Source organism: Prenolepis imparis, unplaced genomic scaffold (genome assembly GCF_030444845.1).
Source record: "Prenolepis imparis isolate NDT839.2.m4 unplaced genomic scaffold, iyPreImpa1.0 SCAF_52, whole genome shotgun sequence".
In the NCBI taxonomy this organism is placed as follows: Eukaryota; Metazoa; Arthropoda; class Insecta; order Hymenoptera; family Formicidae; genus Prenolepis; species Prenolepis imparis.
The window spans coordinates 102,877-120,536 of NW_028141210.1; the positions used below are offsets into that span (position 1 = coordinate 102,877).

The window sequence follows — 17,660 nt, forward strand, 5'->3', positions numbered from 1 at the left end:
TGATTCTCCATGGACAAATGCATCACAAAATGTACGTCGAACGATCTTTATGGTCATTCAAAGGTGTCAGAAACCAGTTGTAGTTAGCGGCACTCATTTTATACCTATTGTTTCAATGAGATTTTGCGGAACGGTAGATATTAATATCCATTGTAATATTCACTTATTAAAATATATTCGTAAAATTATTGCTTTTTTTATTTTTTAGGTTGTTTGTGCTACATTCTCATATTTCATGGCATTGCGAACGATATTGGACGTATACTAGATTAGTAACATTTTATATGTATACATAGTTTTTTGATAGTGCGTAATTATCTTCAACATATTTGTAACAGTACTTTTGTAAAAAAGATTAAATTCTTATAAAATTGATTTTTTTTATTATTTTAATGATTAAAGAAGTCATAATAAATAATTAAATATATATTAAATAAAAAATTCGAAAGTTTAAACATATTAAAATAATATATATATATATATATATATATATACAGGGTGTCCCAGAATGATGGGGACTAAATTCGTGTGCAGATTCCTGGGATCATTTGGAGACGATTTTTCCTCAGCAAAAATGTCTAGAGACCAATAATTTTCGAGTTATAAGCGATTGAAAATAAAGAGTTTTTCGCAAACTAAGCCTTGTGGAAATAAAATAATAATAAATTCACATTCTTTAGTTAATTTGAAGTAGAGTTTACTTTAATAGAATTTTAATTTAAGGCTTGTTAGTTACAAAGATACATGATGGCAAAAATTGGAAACATGCAAAAAATAATGACCTCCCTCGACATTTTCGCTGAGGAAAAATCGTCTCCAAATAATCCCAGGAATCTGCACACGAATTTAGTCCCCATCATTCTGGGACACCCTGTATATATATATTTTTTTTAATTAGCGTAAATTATATAGTTAAAAATACTGTTTTATATTATTTATAAAATAATGTTATTTTAATCTACAAAAATAATAATATTTAAAAAATTGAGCCCATTAAAAATAAATTTTTTAAAATTAATAAATTAAAATTAATAAATTTAATTTAAATTTATATAATTTGAATTAATAAATTTAATTTAAATTTATATAATTTAAATTAATAAATTTAATTTAAATTTATATAATTTAAATTAATAAATTAATAAATTTAAAATAATACCAAATTAAATCATATTAAATAACGCATTGCTATTTTTTGAAAACCACTATCATATTCCAGATGGAGGCATTTTTGAAATTTCAAGATTATCATTATATTATTTTTAAACAAAACTACCATAATTTTGTTACTTGAATCAATTTCTCATAACATTTAGCGTAAAAAATTGTTAGAGTGGAATAGTCGAAAAATGAATGGTTTACAAAAGATATTTTATTCTCACACATTCTGATACATTTACTTAACAAAATATAGGTATATGAAAATACTCCTAATATATTCATTTTCGATTATCTTATCTTAATAATTTTCTGCACAGATGAATAATGAAATTAATCAATTATGATGTAAGAAAAACATGCTTTTATAATTTTAAAATTGTAGTTTCCAATGTTCAAGTGCTTCCTTTTTTAAAAAATAACTATGTGTAGGAATAAAAGCGCCCGATCCCTTTCCGATCCCTTTATTGCTCCGCGATATCACAGTATATACAGTAGCGCAACTCTGTGTCGGCACCTTTGATGTATATGATGCTCAAAATGGAGTGCGCATGCGCCAAGTCAGCGAGTACATGCAGTACCGCCATCTAAACTTTTTTCTCACTCTTCCTCCTACGCTTTATTTTTTCTCTTTTTTGTATATGTACATATTTTTAATTATATTTAATAATTTAATAATGAAATTTTTGAAAACATTCTAATGCAATTTATTAAATAAAATAAATATATATTTTTCAATAAAATATACCATATTTTATAATAAATATTGGAATATTTAATTATTATGAATATATAATAAATGAATAAATATTAAATTGAATATGAATATTATATAAATAAATATAATGAATGAATGTAATAAATATATTTTATTATTATGAATATTTTATTTTACAATAAAAATATAAAAATACGTACATTAAATTACAAGTAAATTACAACTAATAAAAAATTTCCAATTTATTAATTAATCTATTAACATTGTAAATCCAAATTAATACAAACATTTTGATTATTAAGATTAATTTTGAGTATAAGGATACATTAAATAAATTAAAATAAATTTAAGTACAATTTAAAATATTGTAAATATAAATTATTTATTTTTTAATATTTAAAAACGCCCAATATATCTAAAACACAAAGCTAAAATCAAAGTGCTTCCTACGAGAAAATAAAAAAAATCTATATAAATATATATAGGTTAACCATTTCCTCTAAGGATAATATGCTTCAATCAGCTTTCCACTTTTTTTCCACTAATTTCACTCGCACTTCACTTTCACTACACAAGCTGTGACACAAGACTACTTTGTAATCACTTTCTTACTATTTGAAATTACTCTGCACTCAAACTTGTCAATAAAAACATATGTTTTCACGACCATTTAAATGCTAAGAGAATGAGCGAGAGAGAGCGTGAACAAAGAAAGAGAAAGTGAGATAAAAGTTCAGATGACGGTACTGTATTTACTCGCTGACTTCGCGCATGCGCACTCCGTTTTGGGCATCATAAATTTCAGTAAGTTGCGCTACTGTATATACTGTGGCGATATCGAGCTGACGACTTATCGCGTAACTCAATCCCTTAAAAAAGCGAGCGTATAAGAAACGAGCGTCCGACAGCGAGTCGGTCACTATTCGGTCATTCTTCCGAAAGAACTACATCTGTATACATCTATAAGCTTTAAATAAAGAGCCATCCTACAAATTTCAGAAGTGGGATTCGAGGCGTTGTAATCTACACGTTAAAGTAGAGATTCACCGTGATACGTGGTGCGTGTCGAGAAACGAGTGTGTCGCGTGTGATTATTCCGCAAGGTGCGGGATAAAGGGCGATATCTCAAAGTGTTACAGTATCGTGCCACTGTCGCGAGCATACGTTGCCCTATAAATAGGTATCGCGTGGTGAAAAAAGAACTGTTCCATAATGGTGAGCACAGGAAGTGCATCCGGATGCAGTGTTGCACATCTGAGGGAACTTCTTCGAGCAAGAGGTCTGCCAGCATATATGGCAATAAAGCTGAACTACTACTGCGTCTACAGCAGAAGGCGCCCGATGCGTTAAGCTAGGAAGAAGACGCAAATTATGTGGAATGTGTGGAGGAAAACGCTGTGGGTGGAGAAGTCGATCAGAACACGACCCAGGAAGCAGATGACGCAACAACTCGCGAACTCGAACTCGTTCGTTAATTATCCTATACCTCGTAACACAAAAGATGTACAGCGATTTATAGGATTAGCGAGCTATTTTCGAAAATTTAAACCGAAATTTTCTATCGTTGCGAAACCATTATATGACTTGTTAAAAAAGGGCGTTAACTTTAAATTTGGAGTAGAAGAGAACAATGCGTTCGACGCGCTAAAAGTTTATTTAACCAATCAACCGATCTTAGCGATTTATTGCCCTAAGGCGGCAATCGAATTACATTGCGACGCGAGCACGAGCGGATTCGGCATTATCTTGTTACAAAGACAAGACGACGCACAATATAAACCAGTATCATATTTTAGTCATAGAACGCCGCCCGCCGAATCTAAATATAACAGCTTTGAGCTGGAGTGTTTAGCCGCTATATATCCGGTAAAACGTTTCCATGTTTATTTACCGGTATTCGATTCAAGATAGTCGCCGACTGCGATAATTTCCGTCTTACGTTAAGCAAGCAAACGATTAATCCGCGAATAGCACGCTGGGCAATGTTTTTGCAACAATATGATTGAGATAGTCCACCGTTCTAACAAACGTATGACGCACGTAGACGCCCTTAGCCGCTGCAATAACATCTTGATTTTAAAGGGCAATACATTCGAACGCGTCTTTTCCATTAAACAAGATCAAGACCCTGAGATTTACAAAATTAGAGATAAACTAGAAAAAACCAAAGATAAAATGTATGAATTTCGAGACGGCCTTGTATATAAAAAAATAAATTAAAGAAAGCTATTGTTTTACGTACCACAGACGATGGAGTATAAAGTTATACTTACACGTGTCACGATGACCTTGGTCACGTCGGGATTAGCAAAGTAATCGATAACATTAATAAGGTATATTGGTTTCCAAATATGCGGGAAAAAGTTAAAAAAATATTTAGAAAATTGCTTAAAATGTATCGAATTTTCCCCGCCTAGCGGAAAGTCAAAGGGATATTTACATAGCATCCCGAAAGGTAATCTGTCGTTTCAAACTTATCATATCGATCATTATAAGCCTCTCCAGAAAACTAATAAAGGCTATAAATATATATTCTTGATTGTAGATGCATTTACGAAATTCATACGTCTTTATTCTTGTAAGTCGACTGCGACTAGCGAATCGATAAAGCATCTAAAGGACTATTTCCGGTCTTACAGTAAACCGCGACGCATTGTAAGCGATCGCGGCACTACTTTCACGTCAGATGAATTAAAAAATTTTCTGAAAGAACAATGTATAGACACAGTATATACAGTAGCGCAACTCTCTGTCGGCACCTTTGATGTTTGTGTAACATAAAATGGAACGCGCATGCGTGAAATCAGCGAGTATAACCAGTACTGCCATCTAAACTTTTATCTCATTTTCTCTTTATTTTCGATCTCTTTTTAGCACATTACTACATGTAAAATAAATTAATTTTAATAAAAATTATGTATATAAGAGATCACACATTGTTAATAATATAATGTCTAATATATATAAGACAAGTAAATACATAAAAAAATATAAAATATTATATAACATAATTTAAATATTAAAATAAATAATAATTTATACTTGACATAACAGATAACAAAAGAATCACATCAAATATTCATATATTTACATATTAATGTGCACACATATATATTTAACACAATTAAAAGCTTAAAATTAAAAGAAATATTTAAAAAATTTTTATAACATATGATAATATATGCGTTTAATTAAAATCCATATATTAAAGCAAATAAATGAATAAAAAAACCAAGATATTTATTAAATATATTTATTAATAAATAATTCTATATTATATATATATTTTATAACAAATATTTTATAGGAAAATTATAAAGTGCGTAATTATAATTTATGTTTTATTTTATCTTAAGAAATTATAATGTACTATAATGTACAATAAATTATACATATGTATACTTATATCGCAAATTATTTATTATTATTTTTTCTCTTTCAAATCTCTTACCTAACCATACCTCAGCTACTCGATCCCTCAGTATGAATCAGAGAAAGAAAATCAAAAGAAAGAGTGAGAGAAAAGTTCAGATGGCGGTACTGAATATACTCGCTGATTTCGCGCGTACTCCATTTTATGTATCAAGAAATTGAGAGAGTTGCGCTACTGTATATACTGTGGTATAGAACACGTCCTGATAGCCGTTGCTACACTTCGAGCCAACGGACAAGTAGAAAGAATGAATAGATTTCTAACACCAATGCTAGCTAAACTGAACAACAATCCGAATAAATGAGATCAAATAATCCATTTGGCAGATTTCCATTAATAACACCGTATGAAGATCGTCCGGAAATACTCCGAGCCAATTATTGTTTGGTTTAGTTTAGAACAATTAGGCGAAATCAATAATTCTTTACGCTTAACTTTATGCGATTATACCACAATCGATTGAGACCTACCGGCATTGCGAGAAGAGGCAGTACAAAAAATTTTAGCAAATCAAGCTGAGAACGAGAAGTCATTTGATCGCACTCATAAAACAGCCACCACCTATACCGAAGGCGATTACGTCATGATCGCGAATGTGGATACTAGGAGTTAATAAGAAACTTATTCCAAAATATAAAGGACCGTATGTTGTTCATATGAGTTTGAGATTACCGCTACGTTGTACGCGATATCCCTGGATTTCAGGTTACCCAGTTACCTTACGATGGTGTAATATCCGCCGATTGCATGAAACCTTTGATACGCGAGTAAAAAAAATTATTTTGTCAAGTCTTGTAATCAATGTACACCGTATGATCGACTGGGACAGATACGAGTATATGTTTTATATATAATTTAGACCCAAGCGCTATCAATTAAGTCAATTGAAAAATCGATCGACCGGGGACCATTACTGAAATTCGATAAGGTATTTTTAACTAATCCCGTTATTGCTGCACATGATTTGAATATTTTGCAAAACCATATTTCTTCATAGAGGAAAAGAAATTTTAACTGTTGCTTTTTTTTCTCTAATGTAATAGTCAAGAAGAAATAAAGAGGGAAGGGGGAAGAACATATATCGCGTTCTCTTTCCAATATAATTACATACAAACATGTTTGTAGTATACTTATATCGAGAAGAAATAAGTTAGATATACATCTATATGTGGCCTACACTATTTTAAAACCGCTACTGCCCTTAAGCGGAAGTAACGGCAACAAATAATAGCAAATGTATCGAGAGTTATGCACTTATGCACTTTGGTGCATCTCACAATTTCGCGCAATTATATCGAGATTATAAAAAACTATCATAATAAAAGAAATGTTGTAGAGACGCGTCTCTCTTGTGTTTCCACTTTAAGAGTCTTTATTATTTATTCGAGTACTTTAGTGTTTACAGCAGGAAAAGAACATCTGCCGCTCGCTGTATATTTATTTGCTGGATTGCGTGCGTCTTTTTCCGACGATCTATAGTCTAAAATGTGATACCAGTAATGCTTTTTTTTATTTATCGCTCCCAAGTTTTTCTCGTACGGATAAAAATTATCATGAGGCAGAGTTGAATTGAAAGTAGCACGTGCAGTTTGTGAATTTTGAGGAAACTCACTGTATAATTATATTATGGCATGCTCTGTAACATTCGAAAAACTCATCGCCTTCTTGAGAATGCATTTGTTCTTTGCGTGCTGTTGGCCATTACCGCCCACTGCAACAAAAACGCAAATCACTTACGACAAATTTTTTCGTTTATTCAACGGTTTGCATTCGATGCTGATGATCTGTGCGGTGACGTATAGAATCATTTCTCAGTATGACAATATTTTGGTTGTAATACAACTAGGCTGCGTCTTAGGTACCCTATGCGAAGTTCCAGTGCAAATATATCTGTTTATGCAGCAGTACGATCGTTTGCAAGTAAGAGAGAAGCAAATTCTATATATTTTTATATTATGCATGTCCAGTGTTGTGTGTTTAGATGATTTTAAAATTAACTAGATAAAGATAACATGAAAATATATCAATTAATCTTAGATAAGATAAAGATGATTTTGTTTTAAATATATTTAGATAAAAGATAAAATTATATGGGGCGATTTATCTAGATAACTTCCAGATAATATTATTTTTACGACCGCTTATGTAAGCACAGTTATAAAAACAATATAAATTATAAAAGGGATATAAAAATATATTTATACTTTTATTTATAAGTTTCTATTGCTTACTGCTTAAGTTCTACTACTTAAATATTTTTATATGCTATAACTCTAAACCAAATTATCTGAACACATTATTCTAGATAATTTAGTAAAAATAACACTTTTTTTTATCTAAAATGAAGATATAGATAATAATACATATTTTTATTATCTATATAAAGATAAGATGACGCCAAAATTTCATCTAGATAATCATCTATATAATTTTATTTAGATAACAGCAAACACTGTGCATGTCTTTATATATATATATATATATATGTATATGTATATATTAGGTATATAATTTTAAAACTTTTCAAAGTGTTCTATATGTAGTATATACGCATTATATTCTTTGAAAAATTAAATCTAAAAAAATTGAAGTATTCGAAACACAAAAGATAATATTCAAATTACTGTTGAATTTAAAATAAAATATTTGTACATATATGTAAGAATTATTTTTATATACATATATTCTATGTATATATTTTTATATAATTTTTTATTTTTCCTATATATTTTTATAAAAAAAATTTTTATATACCCATAATTCTTTTTATATATACTATATAACTCTTATTTTTATATATTTATAATTCTTATTTTAGTTGAGTAAAATTATTTTATATAAAATATAGTATTAGTTATAGCATAAAGTTAAATGACAAAATATAAAATTGCTTAAAATAATTGTGTTAATAACATTGCAGAATGTAATTTTGAAGATGGAAAATTACAACAAATATGCGAATCCAACAGAAAAGGATATTATACAGGAATATATAAATAAATATATAGGGTTTTATAGCGTAACGCTAATATTGATGACCGTAACTTTAGTTGGTTTGATTTTAGTACCATTGGTGCTAGCTCATTCCGTATTGGAATTAGAGTATCCATTTTCTATTGATTACCAACCGATGAAAGGAATTATTTATTTACATCAGTCATTTGCTTTGTATCAAGTCTATGCTCAGGTCTGCGCAACCGTTTTTCTTGCTCTTTTGCTTTGGTTCTCGACGGCTAGATTCGAAATTTTGGCCAATAAATTTCGCATGGCCACAGAACACTCTGACTGGAAAGCATGTATACGAGAGCATCAAGAGCTTTTAAGGTAAATCTTAAATCGAACTCATTACCTAATAATATATATATAATTAATAAATATGAATATTTAATGAATATATTATATGAATATATAATTAATATACGTATAATCAAGCAATTAGCTAATTATGTAAAAAGGTTTGTTAAATTTGTTTCCTTATTTAATGTCTTATTTTTATATGTATATTTATATATTGTATATCTAACATCATTAAAAAAAAGTATACAATTTGCAACATGCAGCTACATATTTTTTCTTAAAAACAACTACGCGTTTTCTTTATACCAATTGATTCATCTAATTATTCTATAAACATAAAAATGTCAAGGTAAGATTATCGAAAACTAGATATTTACGAGATATTTTATATTTTATATCAAATTTTGTATTTATATCAAAATATGTCATAATTGAGATATAAAATATCTCATAAACTGTTCAATTTTTGGCTATTTTATCCTTATAATTTTTTATGTAGAATGTTACAAGGAATCTATTTACGTAAAACACTTAGGGTAATTCCATTTAAAATAATCAAATTGACCTTGAAATGACCTTGAAAACTGCCACCTACGAACATTCCTATAACATCAACTTATGTCCCCCTTGAAATACTGCAATTTTAATTTGATACATTTTTTTCTGTAAACAATATTTTTGAAGATAAAAATTTGTAACGCTTTATTTTGAATACCCGGTATACTTATACATATATATTTATATAATTTTTATGTAGCTTTATAAATCATTACAGGTTTGCGAAACAAGTAACCCTTTCCATTTCACACGTAACGTTATCATCGCTAGGTGTTAGCACTATAACGGTAATATTCAGCGGTCTTACCTTTCTTGGCGTGTGTATCCATTTTTTTATTAATTCAATTTTTAAATTAATTATTAAATAATAAAAAGCAAAAATAATTTATATTATTATTGTCGCATAATATAATAAATACAACTACTTATAAAAACAAATTGATATATAACATTGACATATAACAAATTGATATATAACATTGACATATAACATTATTTGCGTTACATAAGTTGATATTTTTCAGACTTTTCATGTGTAATCTTGTTTTATTTATGCACAGATTAAAACAGAATTCCTTTTTCCACTTGAATTTGCATATTTGGGTATATCTAATGCGCGTGCTTCGTCCTTGAATATTTGCGTATCATGACTGTTAATCAGTAGGAACATGATATCCAAAACAGGAAAAAAATATGATTTCTAATCTTACTTTGACATATATCAAACTTCAAACTGTTTCACATTTTTCCGTTGTTTCGAGGCAGCGATGCTATTTTTTAAATAAAATTGTTATGATGCGCAAATTTTTAGAGAAAAGCATGTAGGATATACCTCGGTATAAAGTTCATGTGGGAAGGCATTTCTGTTCTTATTTATACATTATTCATATATTATAACATTGTTTTTTAAAACAGGATTTTCCGTTGTTTGTAAAAATGCAGTATTCGATCGTATGTTGTTCATCATTGACAAAAGTATTTTTATGCACTTGGCCAGCTGATCATTTAATGAGTATGGTAAGTTTTAACAAACGAAATTAAATAAACGCATGTTATGACATATGTATACATTCAGTATATTCAAATTCAATATTGTAGAGTTCTAATGTGGGGGATGCTGTATATAATTCATTGTGGTATAAACACGGAGTTGCTACACAGAAAATTATGTTGTACACTTTATTTCGAACTCAACGACCCGTTATTGTATCCGTTCCTGGTTTGGTCGCGGCTTTAACTTTGCAACATTATGCATCTGTAAGATAGTGCATTGTAGTGTCGCGTTAACAATTGCACCTTATCTTTTATTTTAAGATATACAATGGAAATAAAAGAAGTATTTACATATCCTATTTTATTCGGAATAATTTTATATAAAATAGGAAGATATGTTGCTGTAAAATGTTTCTATATGGGAGAATATATCATTTTCATTTATATTATTATATTATATTGTATTTATATTAAATAAATCACGTAAAAAATCAATATTGTTTTTGTTTTCTTAAATTATTGTAAAATTATTCAAAAAAAATGGAGTATGCAAATACTATTTCGTATAGTTAATTTTATGTCGCAAAATTATCGATATCTCTGACAACTTAATAGTGCTATCATCTATATTATATTTAAAAAATAATGCATGCATGTGTGTGTATAAATACATATATCTATTTATATTTTATATACAATATAAAATATAAAAAATATAATTAGATAATAATAAAATATTATATTTTTATAACTATAAAGATAAAATTATGCATATATTATATAATTATACACAGATATAAAAATTCAAATTATTATAATTTTATATATTACATATATATTTTAAATTTTATCTAATTTTATATAATTTTATATCATTTTTTAAATATTTTTTTAGTCTTGTATCTAAATAAAAGAAAACAAATTTGAAACCTTTATTTTGATTATATAAGCAATTATTTTATTATGCAATTATAATATTTGTTTTCTTTTTGCTAAAAATCAAATATTTTAATTTAAAAAAGTAGCAGATTTACAGAAATTTCTTGAAATATTTTTACAGTATGTATCCATGGCATTTTCTTATCTGACGTCATTTCGAGCAATTCTTTCTAATGATGTGGATTAATTCGAAATAATAATAAAAGTGTACACTTTTTTCAAATAAATGTCTATGCAATAAATATAAAAAAATGTATCAATCGTGGTAATAATTCTTTATGTAAAAAAGAATAAATAAATATATAAAATATCTGGCAAATCTTAATCTGGTAAATTTGATTTAAATATTTGGATTTTACATGTGTAATTATTAAAGTAATTTGTGTGTGTATAATGTGTATGTATATATATTGTATGTATACAGGGTGTCACTTAAAGACCGCCCACTAAGTACATAGCGTTATTCCTTACCAACAAATAATAATTATTATTATAATAATTATTATTATTTTTGACTTAATTACTTACTTATTTCAACTTATATCAGAAACATTTAAGATCATTAGTTTTCTGTAAAAACTAACAATAAGTGCACTAACAATAAGTGCACAGATTTGAACACATTTTGAGGAAGATTGAGAAAATCTTTTATTTTATTTTTTTTTTTTTGAATTTTACGGACAATATTTTCTTTATTATCGAATTCTCCGAATTGTAATAAATTAATTAAAGATAAATTATTATTATTATTAATTTATTCAGATTATTCTTTAAATTAAATCGTTGAGACTAGCAAGACAAGCGAAAATTCTATTGTTACGTGCTATCAATTCTTTTTACTGTATCTGTACGTATTTCATAATATACTTATTTTCATATTCTGAGGCAATTTATTGGTCGCGTTTTCATTCTGTGCTATCATTATAAAACACCCCACAATAATTCAAGCTAGAAATAACTGCTATAGAACGCGTAACATTATACCACATCTCTGGTAAAACACTTGTCAGTCTTATAATTTATTAATCTTTAGGCTTGCGTATGGTGTTGAAAGGTAAGAAAATGCGAATGAGAGAAATAATTTTGAACGCCGCAATATTTCTCTCTTGAGATACTTAATATTACTGGTGCGCAATCTTACACACATTGTCTTGGAATTTCTTCACTTATATGCTACGTTTTGCATTTTTTTCTTGTACAATTCTTTGTAAAGTCGTGAGAAAACCACAAGAAGGATAGTTGCGGTTTGAACCCTCATGTGGAAGAAAATGCAATAATAGTTAATATGAGAACTGCACCGACGCTAGATAAAATTATTGCTTTTCTCAAGGTGGATTTATTGTTTGCTTGTTGTTGGCCTCTACCACGAACTGCCACGAAGTTTCAGATAATTCGCGATAGAATATTTCGGTTCTTATCAGGTGTCAACGGTGCATTTATAATTATCGAACTGATATATTCGATCACTAATCATCTTGACGATGTTTTCTTGATTATGCAATTAGCTTGTGCATTAGGTATCTTTTGTGAAGTTCCATTGCAGATATTTTTATTTACGAAACAGCACGATCGCTTACAAGTAAGAGAAACAACAATTATTATTATTATATATATATATATATATATATATATATATATGTACATATTGTACATATTTTATATTAAACGTATATTACAATAAAATAAGAAAATTATATTAATTTCCTATAAATGCATTATTACGCATATATACATATACAAATATATATAAAAATATAAATATATAAAATATAATATATAAAATATAATACACTTATATAAAATTTAAATATAAATATAGATAATAAATATATAACATATAAATATATATATTAGGGTGGTCGTTAAATGGAAGATCATGTTGGATGGTCATAAATCAGCTCCAAATGTAGAAAAAATGATTCTCTAATTTTTTCAGATTTTTATTTTCAGCCCTGAGTCTCCCTGTTTGCACGTGGATTTTTTCCATTTAAAAAAATACCAATTTAAGTAATTTTTAGATTAAAAATAGAATCAACAAACCTGATTTAAATAAGTTTCGCTGCCGTGAGGTATAGCATGAAATTGTATACGGGGTATTTCACTCGAGTTGTGTGTTATGTTATATTCTTATATCAATTCATTTATTTATTCATTTATATGTTATTTAAATATTATTTATATGATATTTTTTAATAATTTGAAAAAAATACTAATTTACTTCAGTTCTAGATGGAGTCAGCTGCAAAAGTAGTGAACAAAATTATTCAATTTTTCGTAAAAGATAGTCAAAAATCGTATATGGGCTATTCCACACGAGTCGTGGGTGTTTTTAATTCAGTTAATTATTTTTTATCCATTTTTTAAGCAATATAACGACGTATTTTATATTTTTTTGAATCTTCCTTGAACTTTAAATCATCGTTATTTTCGATTATATAGGAAAAAGATATGTAGGGAATTCCATTCCAGTGCTCAATGATTAAGCGCAAATTTTCGATAATTTTTTTTTTTTTAGAAAAACAATTCGAGGAAATCAATAATCAATGGTTAAGAAATTTTAAAAAAATTTTAAAAATTAAAAGTCGCAAAGTTTCAAGGAATATTATTGTACTGTATAATTGTATTTATTCAAAGTATAAAAAGAAATTTTATTATCTTCAACAAAAAAAAATCAATGGAAAATAATAAATTAATCGATATATTGATTACTCCGTAAAATAATAATTTAAATTTTTTCACTCGATTTGTGTGTAGTATAACACACACAACTCAAGTGAAATACCTCATATACGATGTTTTACTATTTTCACGGCAATAAAACGTATTTCATAAAATGTCGCTATTTTAGACTAGAACTAACTTAAATAAATATTTTTTAAATGAAAAAGAAAATTACGTGCCAACAGGGAGACTCAGGGCTCAAAATAAAAATCTGAAAAAATTAGAGATTTTTTTTTTACATTTAAAGCCGATTTACGACTATCCAACATTAAAATTCTGAAAAAACCCATATAAGGACCACCCTAATATATATATATATATATATATATCCAATTATTTTGATCTTGACATGTTACTGTGTAACATATGCTACAACTTTAAATAATCATCAAAAGGTTTTTAGAGTTCGGCATCTATTATTTATTTAATAAGAACTTTGTCGATGCAGGAATAAAAGCGCACAACAAACCTATGTTGAACTGCATAATTATAGATTTCGTTTCGTAAAAGCATCGGGTGATGTGAGATAGACGCATTGTTGTGTGGAGTAGTTATAAAACTCATGTGAAACTATATAATTATAGATTTCATTGTATACTACAATATGGGGTGAACTCCACTTTTACATGGATAGTTGCAATCTATATAATTATAGATATATCTCTACTAGTTTTTATTTTTTTTAATACTATATAATTATAGATCTCTACTAGTTTTCATGTTTTTATTTACTAAGAAATGCTTGAAAATTAAATTTTTATTTATTAATAACTTTTAAATAAATATTGAACGTCTACTGAAGTTTTTCAAAATCATTATTAGGATTGTAATTTGGCAATATATATTTCAAGATCATAATCATTGGAGTAGCTTTGGCAATTCAAATAAAAATATTTATTCTTATTTTATGTACATTATATGTAATGAGATTATATATGCAATAATGTTATACATATAAAATATTCTACATATATTATATATGTACACATATTTACTATAAACGTTACTGAGGCTATTAAATTTTCTACATATTAATATATATCATATATTCATCGATATTAAAAATTTGTATTAAAACCATAATAGAATTTTAACTAACAAAACTATATATTATTCATATTTTTTGTATTGATTCAAATAAGATTAAGTAGAATAAATTAATTTTTATTAATTTTTATTAATAAATTACTATATAGAGGGAATGAGTGGTATAAATCACTAAATCTTATCCTAATTTAAGCGCATTTTTATTGTCTTGAGAGTCTGATGAGTCATGATCTATTAAAAGAGATAGTGTACAGAAATTATTCAAATTTATAATAGATTAGCATAAAAGTGTGCAGTGTGTTATCAATTTTCCAATCCTTTCTTAATTTTTTTTAAAAAGATTCTCTTATTAAAAAATTTTATTTTATATTTTTGACTTACAAAAGACTTACATCATCTCCTTTTTGATTATACTACGTTGATAATGTCTAGGTACATAAGAAAATAATAATTGTATATTTTCTTCTCTTATTTAAAATTTACAGGATGTAATTTGCAAAATGGAAGATTGTTATAAACGAGCGAATGCTGAGGAAAAGGAAGTGTTTCAACACTATATTAATAAATATGTATTATTGTATGGAACTACCTTGGTTTTGGCTATTGCATCCTTAGTTGGCTCACTCTTAGTGCCATTCATTCGATCCCGTATGTTTCCACTAGAGATAGAATATCCATTTCGCGTTAACTATCAACCGATGACAGCAATGATCTATTTGCATCAAGCACTCGGTATGTATCAAGTCTCTTGTCAAGTAAGTGCTAATGTTTTCCTCGCTCTTCTGCTATGGTTTACGGCGGCACGTTTTGAGATTTTGTCCAACAAATTCCGTACGATTACGAACCATTCTGAGTGGAAAACGTATATACAGGAACATCAAGAAGTTTTAAGGTATTAAAAATCGAGATTAACATAAAATTGCAATGCAACTCGATTAATTTTATTTATAGTTGTATAGAAAGAAATTGAATTAAATTTGGCATTTTGTAGATTTGATCTTTCTGTTGATTATTTATTAAACTTATACAAGAGATCTCTTTTACGGTGATTATTCTAACTTTTATTGTTTCTAATAATATGAAAAATGGTAGATTATTGAATTTTCGGGAATTCAATTCATGACTTTTAATTCTTGATATTTTTAATGCAATTATCTTTTACATAGAACTTTATCTCTTCATTCTGCAATACTTTAATACTTTTATAAACATTGATACATTTTTTTTATTAAAAATTTTAGTTTTTATTGAATTGTTTTCTCTCCAAACTATGTTTAAAATTTTATTTAAAAAAATACATATATTTGTGCATTACAAAAAATAAAAAAATAATCTTTGATATTCCACTTTTCTATTACGCTTTTATATCACTGAAAAGAATCCAGTTTAGGACAGAAACATTTGCATTTGCATATTATTATACTTATTGTTAGACTCATCCTATCTATTATACATATAGTAAAAGTTTTATACTAATGTAAAATTTTGTTTAATGCAATTTTTTATTACAATGTTTTTTTTTCATATAATTTAATTAACCGCAGAATTCTTATGTATTATAATAAATTGTTACAGATACGCGAAAGAAATGAACAATTCCATTGCACATGTAGTGTTATCATCACTAGGTGTTAGTACTGTAGCGTTAGTATTCGGTGGCGTTACATTTCTCAGCGTGTGTACCTGTAAACTTTTTATTACAATTGTTAAGTAATACTATTTGATAATATTTATTTGTATATTTTATCCCACATTTTTAAATAGCGATTACCGCCATCTATAAAGATTCAATATATAATCGTATGTTCTACATCATTGACAAAAGTGTTTCTATGTGCTTGGCCAGCTGATCATCTAATGAGAACAGTAAGTTTGGACGGTTAAAATATTACGTAGAATATTTTTTTATATGATACATTTGTGCATTTAAATCATTTTCAGAGTTCTAACATTGCCGAAGCAGCTTATAATTCTTTATGGTATAATCAAAGTATTGATTCACGGAAGATTATGTTGTACACCTTGCTACGATGTCAACGAAATGTAGTTATATCTGTTCCTGGGTTATTAAAAGCCTTATCGCTTCAACATTATGCCTCTGTAAGATAATGCATTGCAACGTCATTTTAATTACACAGCGCCCTTACTGCGCTCTTATTGTCATTTTTTTTCAATTTTATTTGATTTTAATATTTGCGTAATATAAACTCTTTGAATATTATACTAAAACATATATAAAAAGATTTAGTTTTAATACATATATTAATCTTTTTAATCATCTTTTAAAAAGCAAACTTTTAAAAAAATTTTATTATATTTTTCACTTGTGTTTTTATACAAAATATTACATTTTTTGTATTACATCCGTACGAGGAAAAATCAAAGAGTAAAGAGATTTGAAAATTCAAACTTTAATTATATTTATAAAAATAAATGTAGATTATTTTTCTATATAATCCTTCCATTTCTTAGTACTTAGCTCACTTCTTAATAAGCTTTTGAATTTTGTGGAAAAAAACGTTTACCCTTATTAAGCTAGCAGGACCACAATAAAAGAAAAGAAAAAAAAGAATCCAAAGGCAGAAATGTAAATAAAAGACTGAATTTGACTAATTTGTGTGTATCATCCAAATAATTTAATATATTTATCCCTTCTGCCTCAAACAATCCTCAATTGAAATCAGCCCTATTAAGCTCGTGAATGCAAAACTCTTTCCTATCAGTAGACTCAATGGAATTTATGTTCAAAAACAAACTTTTCGAAAATTTAGTGACTTATGGATGATTGAAAATTGT

At 27.4% G+C, this 17,660-nt stretch overlaps 2 protein-coding genes and 1 pseudogene across 3 annotated transcripts; all 3 read left to right on the top strand.

Annotated features, from left to right (window-relative positions):
• Positions 1–5,308: 5,308 nt before the first annotated feature.
• LOC145947198 (uncharacterized) lies at positions 5,309–6,080 on the top strand (annotated as a pseudogene).
• A 382-nt stretch (positions 6,081–6,462) lies between these two features.
• On the top strand, positions 6,463–11,382 carry LOC145947192 (uncharacterized). Of its 2 annotated transcripts, none has more exons than XM_083056987.1 (6): positions 6,463–7,229; positions 8,230–8,633; positions 9,382–9,481; positions 10,080–10,181; positions 10,263–10,421; positions 11,218–11,382. In XM_083056987.1, exons 1-6 carry the CDS (start codon positions 6,936–6,938, stop codon positions 11,281–11,283), a joined length of 1,125 nt encoding a protein of 374 aa, XP_082913113.1. In that variant the 5' UTR covers positions 6,463–6,935; the 3' UTR covers positions 11,284–11,382. The 2 variants fall into 2 exon arrangements, with proteins under 2 accessions (XP_082913113.1, XP_082913114.1); XM_083056988.1 differs by having other exon boundaries at positions 9,382–9,451.
• Positions 11,383–15,364: 3,982 nt separating this feature from the next.
• On the top strand, positions 15,365–17,131 carry LOC145947200 (odorant receptor 85c-like). The gene is made up of 4 exons (XM_083057002.1): positions 15,365–15,756; positions 16,440–16,539; positions 16,629–16,730; positions 16,806–17,131. The coding sequence occupies exons 1-4, from the start codon at positions 15,365–15,367 to the stop codon at positions 16,971–16,973; spliced, it is 762 nt and encodes a 253-aa protein (XP_082913128.1). The 3' UTR covers positions 16,974–17,131.
• The last annotated feature ends 529 nt before the right edge of the window (positions 17,132–17,660 follow it).